At 43.9% G+C, this 22,513-nt stretch overlaps 1 protein-coding gene across 1 annotated transcript; it reads right to left on the bottom strand.

The window, feature by feature from the left end:
- Window positions 1–18,274: 18,274 nt before the first annotated feature.
- Window positions 18,275–21,830, bottom strand: LOC114453405 (uncharacterized). Its single transcript, XM_028433284.1, has 5 exons — window positions 21,820–21,830; window positions 21,457–21,729; window positions 18,686–20,770; window positions 18,510–18,611; window positions 18,275–18,364 (listed from the first exon to the last, which is right to left on the bottom strand). The coding sequence occupies exons 2-5, from the start codon at window positions 21,725–21,727 to the stop codon at window positions 18,336–18,338; spliced, it is 2,487 nt and encodes an 828-aa protein (XP_028289085.1). The 5' UTR covers window positions 21,728–21,729; window positions 21,820–21,830; the 3' UTR covers window positions 18,275–18,335.
- Window positions 21,831–22,513: the final 683 nt, after the last annotated feature.

Here is a 22,513-nt window from a genome sequence, read left to right as displayed (position 1 = left end):
CGACACACTCCCCGCGCCGGCTCAGCCTCCTTCTGAAAGCGGACACGCCCTCTCACCGTGAGGCGGAGGGAGAGAGAGAGACAAGGGGAAAGGTGGGTGCCTGCTGTGACACTGTAAACAAAAAAATGTTGCATCTTGCCATTGCTGTTGACCCACTTTCACCTCTGGACACCAAGAGGTGGCTCAGCTGGTGTCCAGGTGCCAGGAAAATAATGTCCTTAAACGCTGAGAAGACCAAGGAGATGATCATTGACCCAAGGAAGAGGAGAGACCAGCACGCCCCACTCTTCATCAACAAGGCCCAGGTAGAGAGGGTGAAAACCTTCAAACTCCTCTGCACCCACATCAGTGAGGGTCTCACCTGGGCTCACAACACATGGCAGATCATCAGGAAGGCTCAACAGAGACTCTTCTTTCTCAGGAAGCTGAGGACATTTGGATTATCCTCCAAACTCCTCAGCAACTTCTACAGACGCACAGTGGAGCGTCCTGATCTTTCAGCCATGTTGTCTCTTATGACCAAAAATGACCCATCATGTTAGTGTTTTAGTGTCTGGTTAGATTAAGATTAAGATTAATCTTAATCTTAATCTAAGCAGACACTAAAATACTTACTTAACACCATATTGTGTCACCTTTGACAACCTGTAACACATGCATTGTGTTGCTAAACAAAAGTGTGCGTTCTGCAGATTTCACTGCTAATGTGTAAAATGAGAGGAATCTGTTTGATATAATAAAGCAGAATATTCGCATATTCTCTCATAGGAGATTAAAAACAGCAGAAATAATGACAGATTCAGTGTCGTGTTCCTCCGAGAGTCTTACAGGAGCTCTGATTTTTTTTTTTTTCCAAAAAGCGATTTTTAGATTGAACACTATAATTAAATGTGGTGACCAGAGACTAATTAAAAGTAGTGGCAATTACATTTCACGAGCAAGGAAGGCTCTGAGTTTGGGGTTAAATTATTAAACGGAACCCAGAGGATGCATTTAACAAGATGCTATATTTATACGTGTGTGTGTGTGAATATCTTGGAAGCCACCTGGGCTGCAGGCCTCAGGTCCCCGTGGAGTTCACTGACGCTTTCGCTGCAGTTGTAAGTAGTCTTTGATATATTTGCTTTAATTATGGCGGATAATGAATTTAAATTTGCAATGCACGGAGGCTCAGAAATGGCAACCCTTCCCCCTGGGTGTCCGTAAATGTCTGATAGCGCTCCAGGATCCAAGGGGGGAGTTTGGGAAATCTTACACAAGATTTGACTTAATGAAAATAGATAGGCCTGTGAAATGCTAATGTTGACTTTTGGTGCCCAATTCTCTCCCTGCAGCCCGAAGGACTCGCTGCTTCAAATACATCAGAGTGTCTATAAAAGAGGCGTGCGCTTCTCACGGGGGAGAGCAGAGCTAACCTTTAGCTTAGCTTTACATAAATGCTGGCCCCTCGATCATGCACGAATTAGGCCAAAATTTAAAATTACAGGAAGCCTGCTATCCATCCACGTCCGCTCCAACCCGCCCACATACCAGCCCCGATCAGCTAAAGGAATCGCAATTAAAGGAACCACATGATGCACCGCTCAGCCGGCTTGTCAGGCCTGCCAGTCATCAGCGCGGCGTGACAATAATCTGACCATCACCGGCTTAATTGGCATTCAGAGGACATGCTCTCCTCCTCACTGTATAGGCTAAATAAACACACAGACAGGCAGGATGCAACCTTCACTGCTCGTCTGATCAATAACGCTGCAACAGCTGATCTGACACGCTGTAACAGCTGCAGGTGTGGTTTATATTGCTGAGCCTACTTGGGTTTTAACTACTCTTTGATGCATTGGGGGTTCTTGTTGAAAGGGTCCAGACAATACAATATTGTATCTGATAAGATGAGACAATTTGGACTTTTAACACTGACTGTCAGTCCCTGTCAATCAATCAGATCAAAGAGGAAACAGGCCAATGAGGAGGAGCTAGCAAGCAGCACTTAGCATGTCAGTATTAGATATTTGCCATCTTGCTATTGCTAATGAAAGAGGCGCTTTCAAACACCTGAACTACGATTTGACGTCAGGCTGTAGGTGTGTTTTTGGAGCCACCGCCAAGTGGCCATTTGAGGAACTGCAACTTTTTGTCTCTTCCTTTGTGTATAATATTCACCTTCTTCTTCTGTGGTTGTTTAACATTTAGTTCCTGCCTTTTAAATATCTTCTGACAGTTCTTATGTGGAGTGGATTTCTGACCAATCAGACGCCACCTCTGATGTAAGTGCTTGTGAGTGGTGGTGGTGCATCCCGTCAGTGTATAAGGTCGGGCCCCGTATGAACCTGCGATAAAAAATACAAGAGCACTCGCATTCCTGAAAATTAGGTCAGCCGCTAAAAGACTCCGAACGGGGGCCGAGCCTGAGATAAAAGCCGGCACACTTCTGTGGAAATTTTCTTTTTTCCGCTGCTGTTGACTTTTTACACCACAGAGCATCAACCACCTGGTGCTATACTTCAGGCACGGAGGGGAGTAATTGCAGGAGGGGGTGAGATGTGTGTGTGTGGTGGTGGTGGTGGGGATGGTGGGGGGGTGATGTTCTTCTTTACAATTGGAGTGTGTGACTGTTGTGTAATTGTCTTCATAAGCACCGATACCACAAACTCCCCCTCAAGCTTCCAGTGTTTCAGACGAGTAAATAAAGGTGATTCTTCTCCTGCTGCCGGGATCAGACTCTTCAAAGGAAGCAACATCCTCGAGAACAACAACCCCCACCCGTCCACCCTCCTTCCATCTTCCTTCCCATTACAGACACTGTGTCTCCCGTGCTTCCATGGGAGCTTCTAATTGCCTTTTGTGCTTGCAGCTCGGGCTGTCTGGGTGATGTGCAGTGACAAGCCGCATCCTCAAAAAAAGAAAAAGTCAGTCTCTCACATGACTTCGCTCCCACAAAACTCTCTCTCTCCCCCCTGCTTCTCACTCTTGTAATGTTAAATACATGTCAAGTGGAAGCGTAATGTATGTCTAGTGGAAAGAGAGTGTGCACGTCTTGTTCCCAGGACAACCAACTCATGGAAAAAAATAAAAAAAAGTTGAACAATTTGTCAGATCCTCTTGCTGCTGCTCGTTCAAAGGAGTTTGTTCTCAGAGCATTTCCACTCGGATGGAACGTCTGGGAATGAAAGATGACAGGATGTCAGCGATACATCAGTCATTTTCACTCTGACTGGAAAAACCTGAACTCACATCTTATAGCCTGAATGCATATTGAAAGGTAAAGGTGATGTCCTCCACTCCCACCTTTCAGATGTGTGTATTGTCTGGGACCAACACATTTAGATGTTCACACCTACTTCCTCTCTGTGATTGGCCAGATCTGTGGAAGCGAGAAGAGCTCTCCTTTTCCCCATTGTTAAACCATGTGTGAGCTAGGCCCATGGATGAGAAGGTCAATGCTTTGTTAAAGCTCAAACTACATCCAGTAGCAGGCTAGCTTAGCTTAGCATAAAGAAAAAAATGGTTGAAAAACTTGTCACAAAGGAACAAAATGACCTTTAAAGTTCAATGACAAACTTTCTGTTTAAAGCTGGAATTGTGGGACTTTCCCAGTCTGATAAGCTGATGATGCTGCAATCTGCAGTTCCCCCCATGGCCTCTGGGGCATGGCTCCAAAAGTGATTCATTTCCAACTATTGACAGTAAAAACTATGGACAGAGCTTCCGTGACATCACCCATTTGTTTCTGAAGAGCCATTTTGAGGCTCGGTGGGAGGCTCTGGGACGCTCTGACCGCCGCCATGTAGACAGCGTCACGTCTGCCAAAACTCCAAATATGGACAAAGAGGGGGAGCACGAGCGGAGTTTAGGGGGCGGGCGATCGTGGAAGCAGGAAACTCGCGCTGTGATACGGCAACCACCTGTCGCTCAAAGTGGCAACGCCCATAATTATGCATAATTTTAAGTCCGGATATAATTAAAACAAGTGAGTTCTAAAAAAATTCACCCCCGTACAATTGACACTAGAAGAAAACGTATTATTTGAGACCAGAGTGGTTTTTTGTACCAGGCTGTAAACATGTTTATTTCTGCTGTGAAGTCGGCCATTTTAACATGGGAGTCTATGGGAGATGACTCGCTTCTGCAGCCAGCCCCCAGTGGTTGCAGCGTGAACTACAAGTTCTGACACTTCCAAATGGGCTTCAAGTCTGAGCCCCGGAGGTTCAGCTAAACACACAATCAATCCAAACACAGTATTTATCTACAGGGTCAAACCTTTCTAAGTCACATGTGAGTGGTGTGTTTTTTCCTGGACCACTGGTTTCACCATGAAAGGGTCATAATGACCTTTTGTCCAACAATGTCATCATGTTTGTTATTAATGTGTGGGAATTAATGATGCCCTCACTAAGAAAATATTATTACTAAATAAAGATTATGATGCTTTTTAGGTTTAGAGGACCCTGATGACAATATACTGTGGATTACAGCTGTTAAAAGTTGTGAGGTTTATAGACATTTTATACCAGTAATATGTAGGTATGCTCATTTAAATTAGTGGTACTTAAATTAGCTGCTATTAGCATAACTGAATTGTTGGCGGCTGAATGTGAGATTTCATTGGGAAAGAAGTGGTATGCTAAATCTGTGTAGTTCAGTAGCTTCAGTCATGACCTCAGGATCGCTAACATGATGTTTAAGTGCTGCTAATATATCAAAACAACTGAAGTCAGCAATGTGCAGAGAGCAACCTGCTGAAAGGACACAGAGGTAAACTGTATGAATCCTGAAGACTGCAACGAGGCTCATCCGTTAAATTGGTGTAATCAGTGAACCTCTCTCAGCGGCTCATCAGAGGGATCCGCTCCGTCCCCCATCTGCTCCCTGCCAACTCCGTCACAGTGCTGCCCGGGCCTTCAGACTGATAGGACCCCACAGGCCTGGCACCGGGTTCAGCCACCATGATGAGGACATTTACATTTTAAGCATTTGGCTGAAGCTCATATGCAGAGTGATTTACTGTACATTTAGCTGGACCCAGGGGCACCAGCTGACCTTGTGTGAATCACCAAGCCCTCTTTTGTTTTATGATCTAAGCTGCTGCAGTGTGTGTGTGTTCATGTTGTGTTATCAGGGATTGGGAGTTGAGCTGTGGTTTTCACTGTGTATCTCTGGAATGAACTAATCAGCCTTGAAGCAGAGCGCAAGGAGATATGCCGCTGAGGCCTGACTAATAAACATGACTGGTGCATGAAGTGTTATTTCCAGGTTCATGATGTATAGAGGAGAAAGGGGTTGTTTGAACTTCACTGTGTCACAGACAGGCTCTCTTTGACCCCGTTCAGACTGGGGAAAGTCAATCCAGCTAGAGTGGGATCGAATTTAAGACTGATATGTTCAGATGTATTTTTAAATCCGGTTGTTACACATTTTTATGTGTTCAGGTTATTTCATCCACTGTGAGTATTCATTCTCTCAGTCTTTAAACCTGTGGGCACACATACACACAGCCTGGCTGAGAAGTGATAAGACATCTGCTGACTCATCCCTCAACTGACCACCTGACCGCTGCATTTCTCTTCACACTCCAACTGGCATCACTCCCCACAGGCTCTATTTCCCCGCTGGCTGTTTCTCTAAAAAAAAAAAAATAGACGCAGGTGCTGATGAAAATTTAGCCGATATACCCCAACCACCACTTTCCGCCTAAACCACTATCGTCCAATCAAATCCCCCTTTTCCAATCTCCGCTCGATAAGGAGGAGATAGGAGTTAAGGTGACCTCATTCTGAATGAGGCCCGACGAGGCTGTATAATTGGATACACTCTGACGTGAGATTGAGTTTATCCCAAGTAGAAAAAAAAAAGGTCCCGACTGACCCGCTTTTCTTGGAGTCTCCTCTTGGGGATGGATGTTTGTGAATGAAAGTAATCACTTTACAGAGGTCAGGACGGGGCCGCGGCTCCTTGCAGCTTAACAACAACAATCAGTTTAAACTGCAGCTCCTGCACTTAAATCGCCAAAAAGTGAAGACAGTAGGGGTCAACTCTAGGTACCTCTGACTGTGGTGAAGGATGTTTTCATAGGCAAGGGCGTGCTGAATGGTCCACCACTTCAGTCCAGAACAAAGTGCTTTAACACTTTTTGGATGGATTACCACATTACAACACATTAGCGTGTCTTTAAAGAGCATTTAGGCATGCTAATGTAAACATTTGCATTGTAGAGCTGGTTACATTGTCTTACGACAAAAGAACTATACATATTTTTACAGTGAAATTAACTTTTGCAGTTCCTGAAAAGTGCTATACAGAAATACAGACTACCCACATAAATAAAAATCTGAACTCTGTACATTTCTACAGATGAAACATGTTCCCTTATTGCTTATTCTTTAGCATTTGAAATCCCTTTAATAGTGGCCCGATAGATGCTAGAGTTAGCATTACTGCTCAGATGTATAGTTGAAACCAGCAGATCGAACAGCATGCAGAGTTTTTAGCCTTTGAAGAAAAAGCTTGGAGGAAAAGTCTGGGAGTCCTGCAACGGAGGTCTGATCAAACACGCCGCGACAAATTGACTGAGGTGCAAATTAGTATCTTTGAACCTCTTTAAAGCGGGGATATGTACAGCTTCTTTCACATTAAAATAAAAGATGAATAAATGATTTCTTATGCATTATCAAGCTGCAGTTCTCAGATTTTCTCTGAGCACTGCAAACCTTCATAATGAAAGTCATTTGATTTTAAGTATATATACTGAGTCCTGATCCAATACTTTTAGGGTTCTCTACAAAGGTGAATGGCAGGTCACTCATTGCGATCATTTGTGTGTCCTGCGCCTTCGTGCTTTCACAGGGCACTTTTTTCTCTCCTCTTCAAACTTATTACCTGTTACTGTTTGCATTTCTTTTTGCATAAGTAAAACTCTCTCTGTGTGTGTGAGTCCCAAGAGGCGTTCTCGCCACCGCACCAACTACCCATTTACACAGGCACAATACTTCAGACTGCCTGAAACGCATTGCCACACACTATAAATACTTCATCCATCCACAAACCTCATCTGAGTCTTGAACCCAGGACCTCTCACACCCAAAGCGACAATGAGACCCCTAGACAATGCACCAGAGAGTCATTGGTAGCCCTAATACACCTGAGTCCTGATCGGGAGGTAACGTCCGATTGCGATCAAGACTGAAACCACGTAATTGGGGCCGATTTCCGATCACGCGATCCGATCTGGACATCCCTATTGGAAACACAGCAACTGTCCATTTAGGGATGTAGATAGTTACACTTATGGTAATGTTCAGGTTGAATTTAATCATGTCAAGAACTTTAAAATCTTTTGCCAAAAACAACGTCAGGGACCTTTAATTGCTAAATAATAAAAATGGATTCCACCAATTAAATTTCTATGGTAAGCTGTAAACATGTTGTTGGACAATAAAGCTAGAGGTCTATGGGGATTGATTTACTATTAGAGCCACCGTCAAGTGGTCAGTGGAGGAACTGCAGTCTCTGCCCCAAGAGGAAGTATAAAATGCTGTTAGTTCAAGGAACATATGAATTATTTTTTTCTGGACAAATCAAATATTTTAAAGCCTTTAAGTTACTGGGGTGAAGCACAGAATTCACTGAAAAACAGAAAGGGATTTCAACTGTGATTATTCCCTGTGAGGGGGTGAAAAGTGATAATAAACCTTCCTCTTCAGAGACCTGAAACAATAAATTTGACATAATCTACAACAAACCTTTTCTTTAGCACGGCACACAGACGGTGCTGTAAAAAGATGGGATGGGAGAAAATGAAAGAAATGTTCAGATAACAGCTCATGTTACATGAAAAAACCTGGAGTGTATCTCACTCTGCAGACTCTCACATTTTTCCTCACTGATCTCTCTCTAATTAATTCTCTCATCTTTCTCAGGCTGTGGGTGATCAATGATCTCTCACTAATTTAGTTGGCAGCACGTCCAGTGAGTGGAGGAGTCGGCCGTGGTTACAGCGGCAGCGTCGTGTATGTATAAAACGTATATATAAAAATGAATTGGCCTCTGAATGTATGGCTGGCTGTATTAACGTCTCTGTCGCAGCCTGGAAATGAAACAGAAATTGAATTTCCAGGCCGACCGCTTCTTATTTCAGAAAGCTGACCTTCAATTCTAATGCTAAGTGGAAATGGATGAATATATATCTGTGTATACAGAAGGAGCCAGGCACACTGCAGCCTGCTCCTCCTGCTGCAGAGAGGTTTTTTTCGACAGAGCCCCCCTGCTGAGTCCAGAGGTCTAACGACCTCGTTACCAGATGATCTCCTGAAGGGAAATTTTATGCATTTTGAGATGAACCAAACCATGACAGCAAATGTGTGCACTCTCACACCTGCCTGTGCCCTTCGGCTCCATCTCCTCCCCTCCACCACCTCCTCTGATTTCAATTCATCTTCACTAATCCACGATAGAGGCGCAGCAGGGTCTCCCTAGAAATCAGTGGCTGGGTCAGATATTTTCCTATCCATGAGGGATTATCTCAGCCTGCCGCAGGAAAGTAGGAAGAACTCCATATCTTGTGTTAACAGGCTCCCGAAAAAGCAGGGGAAGGGGGGGGAGGATCAAGTTTTTCTTCGCTCTTAAGGTTTATTCATCACAGTTAAGGGGATAAGCTAATTTTAAGGGGAAAAGCATAGAAATTCACTAAGGTTACCTTTGAGCTTCACATCAGCTGAGAGAAGCATCTGTGAGATAAACCACACACCACAGATTTAATTAGAAAACGAGCGTGTGTCGTTTACGATTGTTCGCAGCGTGAATCCTTCAGAATGGAGAGTACAGTAGAAGTTTGTCTTCGCAGACCACATGGTCGACACTTTCATGCCATCTGTGCTTCAGTTTCTCCCTTCTTTGGAGAAAATGTAACAGCACTTATCACAGGAGACGCACAAAGAGAGCCCGGCTACAAGAGGATACTGTGGTGGTATGAAGGCTGCGTAAATGTGTGAAGCTCTGACTGGTTTATGAGTGTGAGAAGCAGTTTGATTTATAGGCTTATCTTTACAGCAACTGTCCATCTGGGGAACTAGATATTGTGTTACAAGATATTCAGTGAAGTAAAAATTCACTCGTTCACTCAAACAAAAGGATAAAGAAAAAACGTTTGAGTTTTGAAATGTGATTGACACAGTGTGTTTTTTGTTTCTAGCACCCCCCTGTGGTTGGTGTGAATAGGTGCATGTAAAATCTGCTAGCAAGGGACAGGATTTTATTCAAAGAAAATGGCCGGGAAGTTTGTTGTAGGTGGGGGATCTTTGTGGCTTTACATGATGTGAAAACCATGACCCGTTTCTAAAGAGGAACTGAAAAGGAAAATAACAACATGCCCATAAAATGGCAAAAAAAAAAAACCTAGACAAGTGTAAAACTGACAAAAACATCAAGGAAGTTGGCATCACACGGTATATATGAAATCAAAGGAAGGATTTACAATAATAAATCTACACATAAAACACTTCCTTTTCCTTTTAAAATTTGCATGAAAGGACTTGGGTAAATTTACATATAGAACCACTTTATAAGTAGGTTTATATCTGAAAAAAGCACTTAGGTTTAGGGCTAAGGCAAAAAAACTACTTGGTAAAGTTTAGCAACAAAAACATAGGTTGAACCTGAGTTACCATGGTAACAATTTCTGCCCCTTCTTGGAAATGATACACTATCGAAAAAGTAGAGACTGCTCATGATGACCACTGCCAATCCCAGTCTGTCTACCAGGCAACATACACGGGGGTCACGAGGTCAGGATGGTGGGTCAAACCCTCACTGGTGGGGGGGCATGAAAATACATCATAAACCAGCTATTGCTGTTGTCTCATTGCTATGATTTAACTGGATGAGTTTGGTTTATATTCATTAGATCAGGTTAAAAAAACACAACTTTACAGTCTGCCTACAGCTGCATACTTAGTTCTTGTTGTTTCTCAGATAGTCTGTACCTAAAGCTGCAGAGGGAGCTTCTCAGTCAGTATACTGTATGTTGTGTTTCTCCTCTGCAGTGCCACACCTTATTTCTCCCCACCATATTACATAACCAGCATTAGCTCATTCCTCCACACTGCCTGTTATTGTTTGCTAACCCTTCCCGTCCTGTAATCCTTTCCTCTGCAAACAGCCTCTGATAGCCACATCTGGTGTGCGTTACTGGCAATTAGGGCTGCAGAGGAACATGACGTTCCATCAAGCCCTCCGAGGGCCTCCAGCTACACGTGTTAGCAATCTCCTTCTTCCTGAATTCGCTCATCATTTGCATTTCCCCCCGCTGTGTTTGTTTGGGTAAAATGCCCAGCACGCACAGGGGTTGTCCCTCTGCAGAGGTTTAGCCTGAAAAGCCCTAAATGCCATGCTGATTACCTCTGGGTGTGGTAGCAAGCGCTGCTAAGAGCTCAACCCAGGAACTCACTGCTCAGCTATTCACAGTGTGTGAATCTGAGCCGATGGCTTCAACAAGTAAATATTGTGACGTTAATGGCGTGGATGATTACTCCCACAGCAGAGCAGCTGAAAGGCAATTCAGGAGCTCGACATGTCTCTTTATCCGTGGGCAGATCATTTTCTCTTAAGTCGTTGCTGCTGAATATTCATTTAATGTGTGGAAACAGGTACAGCGAGCACTGCACTGTGTGCAGCTGATTCTCACTGTACATGATGAATATCCTGTTTTGATTTGAGCCCAGTGGACAATTGACACACATGTGAGCTTCAGACTGGATTACAATCACTCACTTCACTGTGCAGAAAAATAGTTCCTAAAATTGCAACCACATCTCAACCTAAGTTCCAAAAAACTGCAGTTCCTTGAGTGGCCACTTGAGAGTGGAGACAATCCCAATAGATCTCCATATCCAAAACAGTTTTGGGATTAGTTCTTTTTTGTCAAATGTATGGGGTGAAATCTTTATATAACTCACTCATGGTAAATATTGTAAAACCAGAATTATTAGTGTGATGGTTTCAGGTTACCGGTGGGTGCCTATACACATGAAGGGGTTAAGATCAAGAGGATTTAGGTTTTTATATTATCACACGTATATAATTCTATAGAGTATCTCATTTTGAAAACAATGTTTATTTCGGAAGTCTTAGCCCAGAAGTTTTTTTACAGTTAGAAAAAAATAGAGTAAAACAGTAAGTAGTAGTTAACAGCTTCTCTTTCAGCTTGACTTCCTGTAAACCCTGGTTCAGTCTGGGCCTCAATGCCACCGGCAGCTCTGCAAACCCTGCAAGGTGCAATTCATAAACACAGGTCGTTTGTCAATTGAAAGACATTAAAGTGTAAAAGCCCCTGGAACAGAGACCGCAGGGCACTGGCTGATCTATCTGCCGTCACCACGGCGGTGGAGAAATGCTGAGCCTGCAGCGGAGGGCCGCCCGGGCTCAGTCTCTGTGATGGACTCGTTTCTGTATGCAGCTAACAAGTGGACACGCCTGAACTTCGCAGCTTCTGCCCCCCCCCCCCCCCTTTGGGCTCAGCCATTACCGCTCACGATGCCCGGAGACCTTACACCATATTCCTTTTCACAGTACGCTGACTCAATATCCGACAAGGTCTCGCCGGGTGGTTGTTTGTGCTGCTTGTCTACTGGCAGACAGGATGTTTCAGTGTAGTTGTTGTTGTTCTGATGCTCTCTGCTGTATCTGAGGTCACGGCTCCTCGAGCTATGAGCGGCACGATAGTGTGAATCATCCCAGAGAGGGGGGAAAAACACGAACCTTTGACATTTACAAGAGCAGCCGAGCGTCACCGACGTTTGGGTCTGACCTTATCCATAAACACTTGTTGTGAAAATAATAATCTTCTGAAACGAGGCGTGGTTTTTAAATCCTCATTTCAATTTCACAGTGGAAACAGAGAATCTGATGCTGTGCTGCTAAAAAATGGGCAGCTGGGAAACACCATGAAGCATCTTATGAATGTTTTTACATACTGCAAAAGCATGACCGGTACTTTTCACATGCTCCACGAGATTTTGAAATGATGGAACCTGTCGCTCAGATGAGGTCGCAGCCCCAAATATGATAACATCTTGCATTGCAAGATTTGGATCAGTCTTATGTTCTGTTAAACTCTCTGCTAATTTGTACAGAAGAGGATTAGGGCCACTGAAAAAATAAAACGATAATCTCAGAATTCTGAGATTAAAGTCAGAATAAATTTATTTCTGTCATGACTATTTTTTTATTTTTTCAGTGGCCCTAATCCTCTTCTATAATTTTGGTATAATTTAAGTACAATCAAAGTTTTAACTTACAACTGCAAAAAAACAGACACAAATCAAGAGCAAATGACAACAAATCAATGTGTAGTCTCTATAAACAGAGATGTTGTTTCACTGCCCTGTAATGAACTTAAGGAAAACAACAACACTCCACGCAGGTCTCCAGGGAAACATCAAACCATCCGGTCTTTGCTGCCAACCGCCCTCCATGCTCCTGCCCAAACACCGGCAATGGACATTGACTTGACTTGACTGACCCTGGACACCCTGGACTGGTGACCTGTCCAGGGTGTACCCCGCCTCTCACCCGTAGTTAGCTGGGATAGGCTCCAGCCCCTGTGACCCTGCACTGCAGGATGAAGCAGGTTAATAGATAATGGAAGGAACACCTAGGACGCAGTGCCAGATATTGGATCATCACTAGGATGAAGTCGAGTCTCAGAGAGAAAAGTTAGCATCACTACAGCAACACTCTTTGTCTTTCTAAAGAAAGCTCCATTAAAAAATCTTTCCAGTTTGATGTAAAATAAGTTGACTGAACCGCACAGAAGCAAACCTAATCCACCAACATCCTGTGTAAAGCCTTAAATAAGAAGACTACAGGCAGTAATATGAATGTGTCCGCATACTTTTGCCTACACACTGTGACGAGAGAAAACAGTGCTGTTGTGGAAGTCAATTTCATCCCAGGGAAGGTAAATAACCTGTCTTCACATGCAGAACAGGGCAAACTCCTCCAAACAAACAGCTCATCAGGCATCACTCTGCAGCTCCTGTGTAAATGCAGCCAGCGTTGCATAAAAGCAATATCACAGTCAAGGTCGCGTTTTGACTACGGCTGCTGGCTGAGCTACATTTCCTGCAGCTGCAGCTCACTGCTGCCAATACAACGCCGCTCGACCTTGGCTGTGATATTGCCTAATTGAGTGCTACACCTGCATGTGGGAGTCCCCCCTGTGGAAATCAAACCCCATAACCCCCTGTCGTTGTCAGTGCCACACAACTCCCACAAGTCAGAGTGACATGTTCATTTTCAAGGCTGAGGGGGGGGTATCACAGACCGAGCTTCTTCCTCAGACAGAGCGCAGCGTTTTTGTTGCTGCGTCAGGTGACCGATGGACTCAACTGCCAAAAAGTCAGTGTGTGGTCTGCTGAGTGACTGATGCTGCCCTCCTGCCTCTCACATTGGAGTGGCCAGCCGTGGCCGGGCCCCTAATTGGGAGTCTGGATGACAGAAGGGATCCTTCAAAGAAACATCCATCATGTCCTTCAGGAGCTGCACGGACCAGACGGCTGTGTCAGGGTGCAGGCTGTGTTTGTGTGATGTGATGAACTACACATACATACACACACACACACATATATATAGCTGGTAACATGTGTCTTTTGTTGTCCAAGAGTAGCAGGTGTATTAGACCTTATTTGCTGCCATTGTTGAGAATAATTTGACTGCACCAAATGTACATTTAGGTAGTAAAAGGTTTAATTTACCTGTTTTACATTAAACAGATACATGGAGGATATTTATCATGCGATATCTGTTGAGTAAAAAATGCTATATAACTAACTAACTAACTTCCACAGACTTACACAGGCTGTAAAAATCTATCCAGGTCCCATTTTATTTTAACTGTAAGAGGAGCAGAGAGCACTTGAGGAAGCTCTCCTCAAAGTAATCTCGTGTGCTGAAACCACTTAGTCATCTCCGAGACGTCTGTTGATGATGAGCAAAGCACTTGAACCGTGTGACACGCACTCCGCTGTTCTCCAGGAAAACGACTTGACAGCTTGACAGAATCACTCCTAACAGTTAAAGAGGCAGGATGGATGCTCTTAACCTCCCACCGCCTTCACAGGCATCTCTAACAGCTCCAGCTCACATGGAGGCATACACTGACGTTAACACAAGCTGCTCAGACACGCTTATTCAAGGTAAGTATACACACGAAAACTGTAAAACTAAAGGGTTAAACTCATGAATAAATAAAATACAAAATAAATCATTTGTATTAATCAATGTTTTTTGTTTAAAATAGAAAATAAATATATTTTATCATGGACTTTTGGTGTTTAGCAAGTATGCTAGTTATTATTGATAGCCCAGGCTAGTATCAGAAGTTAGGAGACTCCTCAGGCTTGAGGTGGAAAAGTCTTTTCCCATCTTGAGTTGAGATGAATTAATTGAGTTCAGGCTCTAGGCCTTATCAGTAGCTCGCCATCAAAACCTGGCCTGGATGAGACACAGGGCCAGGGTTTCAGTTAAGGCTGTTCCATACTCCGCGAGACAAAGAGCGGAGAACGCACTCCACGGGTGGTAAGAGATACAAAAAAAAGGTCTTTTCCGCACTGAGGTACCATACTCCGACTTTACTGAGTTTTTTAACACACCACAAGGACTTGTGCCATGGCAAGAGGGCATTATACAGAGAGGGTGCCTGCAACAGCGTGAGATGTCCGGCGATGAGTTGTGAAAATGCGACATTAAAAGTAACAATAGCAAAGATTCAGTGTTTGTGCCTTTATGACCACATTTGCACATCTACTGTGTTCCAATGTGCCTGCGATACTTCAAACTGTCCGGTGATGAGCTGTGAAGATGTGACATTAAAAGTAACAATAGCAAAGATATACAGACATTGTTAACGAGCCTGTTATGCCCGGGTATGTAGGAGTATATAGAATGGTAATAACAGTCACCATCTGGTATGTGTGAATGGCTGTCTGGAGTTATTGGTGACAAATCACCCTGACTTGCCTTTCTTTCTTTCTTTTATTGCTCATCATGCAAAACCGGTATCTGTTGAATCAGTGCTGTTTATACACCTACCTATATACCTGGAGAGGCTCTTGTGCTTCTCCACTTTCATCACGCCCACAATAAATTCTGACCAATCACAGCATGGTTGCCGCACAGCCTTGAAAGACAAAGTTCGGCCCGGACCCTGTGCACAAAAGTGCGGATCAGCGGGCGGTCAGAGACAAAAAATGACGTCATTTTGTGGGCGTAACGGCTGCACGGGGGAAAAATGTCTTTGTCTCGCGGAGTATGGATCCAGCTTTAGTGTGCACACAAATAACAGTAATAATAACTAGCTGCATTAAATACATTTTCCAATTCAATATCAATATAACATCCATTAATGTACATTAATAAATATGATATATAATGTCAAAATAGATCACATACAATATTAATCAACATACATTAAACAGGCATTAAAACAATACTCTAAAGCACAGTGCTAATATAGGACAACAACAACAAATTCAATCAATTTGCATTGATAAAGTTTCGGTCAAGTTGTATGTAACATTCAAAGAGTAACAGGACATTATTGGAGTTATGGACACTTCATTTAAGTTTGCATTATTTGATAAACAAAGCTTAAAAGCCCATGCTAACCGGCCAATTCAAATCAATAGGTCCAGCTAAGCTAGCAGTAGCATTACAATAGCTCGTGGCTAACAAGTCAATGCAAAACAAATGAAGCGGCTAATGTTAAAGTTAGCTTTGAACAAACAAACACTCACCGATTCCACTCCGTAGTTGAACACAAAGCTCCTTTCGCTCAATAGTACGATTGCGGTGGAGGCTCCTACAAGTCAACATTCAGTACATTTAATAAAAAGCACTGTCAGCCAATATTACGCGAGTTTGAACCATACCTGCAGCAAACTTTTCCATACATCCCGTCTGCACCTACCGGTGGTGGTTTGAGGTTTGACTAGTATTACTTGTCAATTGGCTCGCGCGGTCACGTGACTACGTTGTAATTGGCCCAGCGCAGCCACATGACATACAACAGTAGACTCACAAGAGTGTTTAATATCATGAGAACGATTTTGCATGAGAAATACAGGGGAGGAGAGAAATTGCTGATTTTTTACCAGGTTACAGGCGCTATTTGGGGCCCTATAAGCGACTGGGGGCCCTAAGCTGCCGCATAGTTTGCTTATGCCTTGGGCCGGGCCTGGTGGGAGGCTCCGGGATGCAGTCTGACAAAACTCCAAATACGGACAAAGAGGGGGAGCACAAGTGGATAACACCCATAATTATGCATAATTTTAAGTCAGTCTATGGGAAATGATTCACTTTGAGCCAGCCCCCAGTGGTTGCAGCGTGAACTACAAGTTCTGGTACTTCCACATGGGCTTCAAGTCCCAAAGGTTGCCGCTTGGGACTGACTCACCTTTGGAGCTTGCCTCAAGTGGTTTTTGGAGGAACTGCACTCTATGGCACATTGGCTTCACTCCTTTGCTTCGAAAGGTAGCAATTTGGGTTGAGACATGCCTAGATTAAGCTTAATTTAGCACAAAAATGGGATTAAAAAATCTGCAAAACGGGATTTACAACACACCAAATAAGACCGTGCTTTCAGTTTCATCTAATGAAGCTGACGTGTGTCTGAGCACAAGCCCACCCATACAAGCCTCCTCAAGCTTTATATCATACTTTATAGCACCACCTCATACTGTAAATCCTCCTGTGAGCCGATCACATTGAAGCCTTTCACATTTCCCCCATAATGCAGGCCGTCTTGAAGACGGAACGATGGCGTTAAGCAGGAGCCTGCGAGATATGAGCTCTGAGACCGTCCAAACCGAGCAGTCCATCGCCTGCCCTGAGCATTCTGAGGGGAAATCATGTGTCGCGCTCCACCACCGCCGCCGCAACTTCCCTCATCACATCAGGCCTTTCCCTCAGCACACACTGTTAGCTTCAAAGAAGCACGGCTCCCTGCGAGAAATCACTTAAGAAAAAAAGTTACTTCAGATTCAAACGACGCACAAAGTGGGCTTTTCTTTGTGTGTGTGTTTTTTTATATGCAGATCTCTCAGAGGAAGAGGAGAAGAAAGTAAAACAGTCAGAGGGAAAATAAGCAGCTGTTGGCCTGTTACACCACACACACACACACACACACACACACACACACACTCACACAATTCTCTTACATGAATGAAGTGTCAGAAACACACCCTGTACATCTGATTACTTACCAGCCCCTCAAGCCAGGAAAGCTATTATTGTTGCACATGTCATTACATGTTTCATTTAGACGATGTCAGTGAAACTGGTTTCATTAAAGGCCTGCTGAACACTGCATTAACTCTAATGGTGTGGTCCAACATGAATCATTATTTGTTCAATACAGCTGTGCTTTTTTGTTACTCCCTCGTGACCGACACTGTGTACTAGTGGTCAATAACAGGGTGTACACAAAATAACACATTTTTAACTACTGATGAAAAAAAAACACAGTTTCCTGATTTCCCCAGCTACAAGCTAAATGCTAATACATGTGGCTCTTTATAGAGCATACAGTTAGCTCTATGGTTTGGGCTAACTGCATGAACAGGTGTCTGTATTGCTAACTGGCATGGTCTCTGTAGACTCATGATTGTTTTCAGTGTTTACATGTTATTTTAGGTTGAGCCACATTGAAAAGCATAATCCAGATTTAGGATTTCACAAGCTCAACAATTGTTTACCGTGCCAACAATTGGCCCCAGCAGGAGCTGATGTGATTTTAGGAATAAAGAAATAAATAAAACCTGAAAACAGCCATACCGAGTGTGAAATTTAACCAAAGAACTGACAGCTGCTTCTTGTTTTGGAGGCTTTTTTAGTGTATAATTGAATAATTTGTCTCTTCTTAAGTTGCTTGGATAACAAAGTTGCATATAGCCTCTGTAACAAGCAGAAATTCAAATGAATTACAAAGCTCTAGATGTAGATTGAAACTAAAATTTGACCCCAAAAAAATGAATACTGTATTTTAATCATTCATGCAGTGTGTGTGTGTGTGTGTGTGTGTGTGTGTGTGAGTGTGTGTGTGTGACTCAGACTCTTGATACTGTAGAAAGGGTTCCATCTAGTGCACAGATTTGTTACTGCAGCTTAAACCACAATTAACTGCAGAGAGAAAATTTTAAAGTTGTGTTTATTTGAATGACAATAAATAGTGAACAATGTGATTAATCATATACAAATAAATTAAGTGAACAAACATTTAAATTAGGTGAACATTCTTTTTAAAAAAGTGTTTTTTTTCTTGTACTTGTGTTGTGCTCTTGTGCAAATCAGCATCGTGTGTCTTTTCTACGCGTTCCTGAGGAGAGAATGACAATATGTTATGATTTCATATATGAGTACAGTGAAGAGCAGGAGCAATTAAACCTTTTCCTCCATTTCAAAATTTCACCAACGTCAGCATTTGGGACCCTTGGTGTCATAAGTAAAAACCAAATTCTAACCTTGTGATTGTGGTTGTGACTTCTTGTGTTTGTTAAAGTACTGCGATCTGGCTTCATTCTTGAAGCTGTCTGCGTCAGGCACCGCATCCCTCCATGACTTCTCTATTGGAAGAGAGAAACATTAGAAATGCTGTGGTGGCAGGACAGTGTTTGAGAGGTTAAAACTGTCAGCTTACCGGTTTGCCACCTGTGTGTCGGGTACATCTGATCCACATTTTTCCATTTGTCCTGGAGGGCCATGGGTACGGCACAGTTCTCATCCATTTCCCGGATGGTGTTGCCATGGGGACAGTGTCGCAGCCTCTCCCATGCAACAGGCTGATGCTCGTTACACGGATAGTTCTTCTCCCTCAGTTTAGGGTATGTCGCTGTAGAACACTTCTCCTGGTTCTGCTTGGGCACCAGTGGTTTCTTGAGGTCTGTGAACTTCCTACGATCGTTGCCCCCCCTCCACTTTGCGCGACATGAGCTGTTCTCAGAGGATTCCCCTTCTGTGTCGTGCCCATGATGAGGACCACGGACATCGGGGTTAGAACCTTTTCTCATCAGGTGCCCCTTGGTGTGAGATTTACAGGCTTCACATGTCGTTAAGAGGGTGTCGTTCCACTGCTGGAAAGGAGCGGCTTTTTTTTTTGAACTCCAACTGTCAAGTCCTGGACTGGCAGATGTGCAGATCCTGCGTTTTGCCAGACATCTGGAGCATAGACGTTCCCTCTTCGAGACATAAGGGTTAAACATGTTCTCATTGAAATTTCTGCTGAGGCAGCACTCATGGTCAGAGAGGCTTCGCCGGTCTGCTTTGCCTTTGGGTTTGTACCTCTCCTTTGGTTTGCGGACATGAGGTTGTTCTTTGTACTCCATGTCTAGTTTTCTTCTTCTGGTAGGCACGTCTAAACCATGATTAGTGAGAGGTTGATTCTGTTTCTTGGGAGCTGCTGGCATATTGCTGCAACAGTAGACATTATCAAAGTCAGCTAACCAGCTGGCTGAGGGAAGGTAGGCAGGTAAGGACTCAAAGGAGGTGTCCTGATGATCCTGTACTGTCATGTCTCGTCTGTGTTGGGTTCCATCCGCCTTAAGAGGCGATCTTTCCAACACCAGCAAATTAGGAGGAGGAGACACCTCTGCTGTGTGAGTCAGTTTAATCATATGAGGTACCTCTAAATCATTTGCCATTGTGCAGATCTTAGCTTCAGACACCATCTCATCCACTTCACTTTTAACAGCAGGGACCATGTCCTCCAGTTCATCTTTTGCCAGAGGAGGCATCTCAATCACTGGAACGTTCTCTTTGGTTGGAGCCTGCTCTCTCACCAGTAGCATCTCCACTGAAGCTTCATCTACAGCAGCCTGTGTTTCATCATGAGATTCTGCAAGGCCATTTGGGATCAGTGAATCAGGGGAGGAAATCAAAGTTTCTTCCACTGACCAAACTGTTGACTCCATCTTCCTTAGTTCATCCAGATATTTGGGGTCAAACGGCAGCTGGACCACTTTGAAGTGAAGATTCTTAGGACTCATACTCACATCTTTCTCACTTGCTGTCTCCATTGCTTTGCTACAAGCTGCTTCTAGAGACCCCAAACTGGAGGCTGCTGTCACTGTGTCCGACTGGTTCCTGGACTCCTCCAGAGCAGGGATCGTTTCACCAGTGCTGGGACCCCCAACCAACAGAATGTCAGGACAAACCTGGAGGGGCTGTTCTGACTCGTCTGCAGGGAGGCACAGGGTCTCGTCCTGCAGGACATGGCTTTGGAGAATCGAGCTACACTGGACCACGTCCTGGGAAAAACCGTGTGACACTTCAATCCTCACCTCCTCTGTTTGAATCACATAACTGCCATTTGAGGGCGTCCTGGTGCTGGAAGATGGCACCACGTCCTGTAGCTCTGGAGAGTGATCTCCCTTCTGTACAGCTGAGGCTGGTGAGAGCAGCTGACTGGTGGGGACACTGGGGGTGTAACAACTGCTGCTACTATCTGGAAGAAGGCTGGAGGATTCAGTGTCATTAGAACTCGGGGTGCTGGTCCTCTCAGTTGCGATGAGTGGTTCAGTTTGAACCTCAGTGGTAGTCACTTCTCTGGAAGGGGAGTTGTGTTGGTAGCGGAACCTGCGGGCGTGGTAGGCCATGGTCTGATAATACTGGGGGTTGAGCATGCGCCTGTAGTCCTGTAGATGGAGGTGGGTGTGGGGGACAATGAAACCAGGTGGCTCCATGTATGGGTTTGCCTGATAGTGTGGCATCAGTGGCATGCCATAACCTTTAACAAAGGACAAGAGAAAGTTAGGATTAAAAATGCTGTAAAAAGAGCTGTTTATTAACATCTTGAGAATAAGGTCAGGATAGTTAAGTACATTTCATTAAACAAAAAAAAGGATGTGACAGAATAGTAGATCCTTATTTGCATGCAAGTTGAATTGTAGCCAACTCAAATGGATCCCAGAGTAGATGGCCAGCATAAAGTTTTAGAATTAGTTAATTGATCATCACTAAAAATAGGAGCAATGCCTCACCTCTATCCATTTTCCAACACTGCATTAGGAGTGTGCTTAAAACAGTACCAGTTAAAAAAAAGAGCCTACATTAAAAAAGTCCACACCATGATAGCAGAATGGCTCTGGTGTGGCTTTATAGCATGCTAATGCTAACGTTTTAGCACCTAAAATTCAGGCTTAAATTTTTCGTATTTGATCAAATGAGACGATGATACAGCAACAAAATCCAATCATCTAGTTATTGGCAGGTAATCATCACAGTCATGAGGATATGTCATCTGGGGACCATAAATGTAGGTATATAATGGATTGGGCTACATAGCACTTAAGACTAAAGAAATCCAGAATATACACCAACTCATCTAGATCTGAAAAACCTGGAAAAACCCTAGAATTGCAGACATGTAATATAAAGGGGCCTTAGAATGGTACATGAACTTTTACCACTCACCTAACCCAGGGTAGCCATAGTAGGGGTTGTAGGACACAGGCATGGGCATAGCCACAGGCCACTGCATGCCCTGCATGGGCACATATGGCTGCGAAGGCTGTATGTAGAAGAACGGTTTGTGGGGCTGCTCCTCAGGGCGTGCAGCACCAGAGGGACCTGGAACCGGCTGATGATGAGGCCCCTGACGGAACTGCTGAGAACCATGCGGTGAGCCTGGACCTGGAGGGCCCAGGCCGAACGAAGCTTGCAAGCTAGAAGTGGCTGTCTCCATGTCTGAACAAAGAGAGACAAGTTAGAAGAGGCATGTGACACAGGGGCCAAAGATAACAGAGAAAGGTGCACACACATGCAAAAAGAACAAACCAACAGCTCTCCTCTCTGTTTTAAATTGGAGATCAAAAATGTGGACTCACAATGCAAAGTAGCTTGTCTAATGCTATACCAGGTGATGCTGTTGTCCAATCAGAGTTGCATTAGCCCAGCTGAGGGAGAGCACGCAATGGGTCAGAGACATGGAAGAAGTAAGATGAACCACTTCACACTGAAACAACCTGCAGCTCATTACCCTGATAGGAAATACTCAGGCTCAGAGTGGCACCTCCTGTCTTCTTTTAGCATCTTCTTTCAGCTCCCTTCCTCCTCAGCTCTAAAATGCAAAGCACACATCCACAGGCTCCGGTATTAAGATTCAGCTTTTGACCCCCGAAGAGCCAATTATGAGGTTAGACGCTCGTTTGTTCGCCTGCAGCAGCATTATCTCACATTATCTGTGAGGAATACACCAGCAGAGCACTTTGTTGACCGAGCAGTGGTTTTAAATCAAAGAGGAATTCTGTGGACTCTGGAAGGTGTTAGAGGATTAGTTCACGTTCTCTGACATGCCACAGAATTAATGGTAACACACAGACTCTGGTCTGAATGAAAATTTTTTTATTTGGTTTTATTGAGAAGTCAGATAATCAGACAAGACTCGGATCATTTTTACAACATAGTCACATCTGCACTCAGTCATAGATCTTTGGAGGAGGAGAAATAATGATGTCACAACAACAGCGAC

Source organism: Parambassis ranga, chromosome 20 (genome assembly GCF_900634625.1).
Source record: "Parambassis ranga chromosome 20, fParRan2.1, whole genome shotgun sequence".
In the NCBI taxonomy this organism is placed as follows: domain Eukaryota; kingdom Metazoa; phylum Chordata; class Actinopteri; family Ambassidae; genus Parambassis; species Parambassis ranga.
The sequence above is the reverse complement of the archived record's forward strand: the minus strand, read 5'-3'. Positions and strand labels throughout refer to the sequence as shown.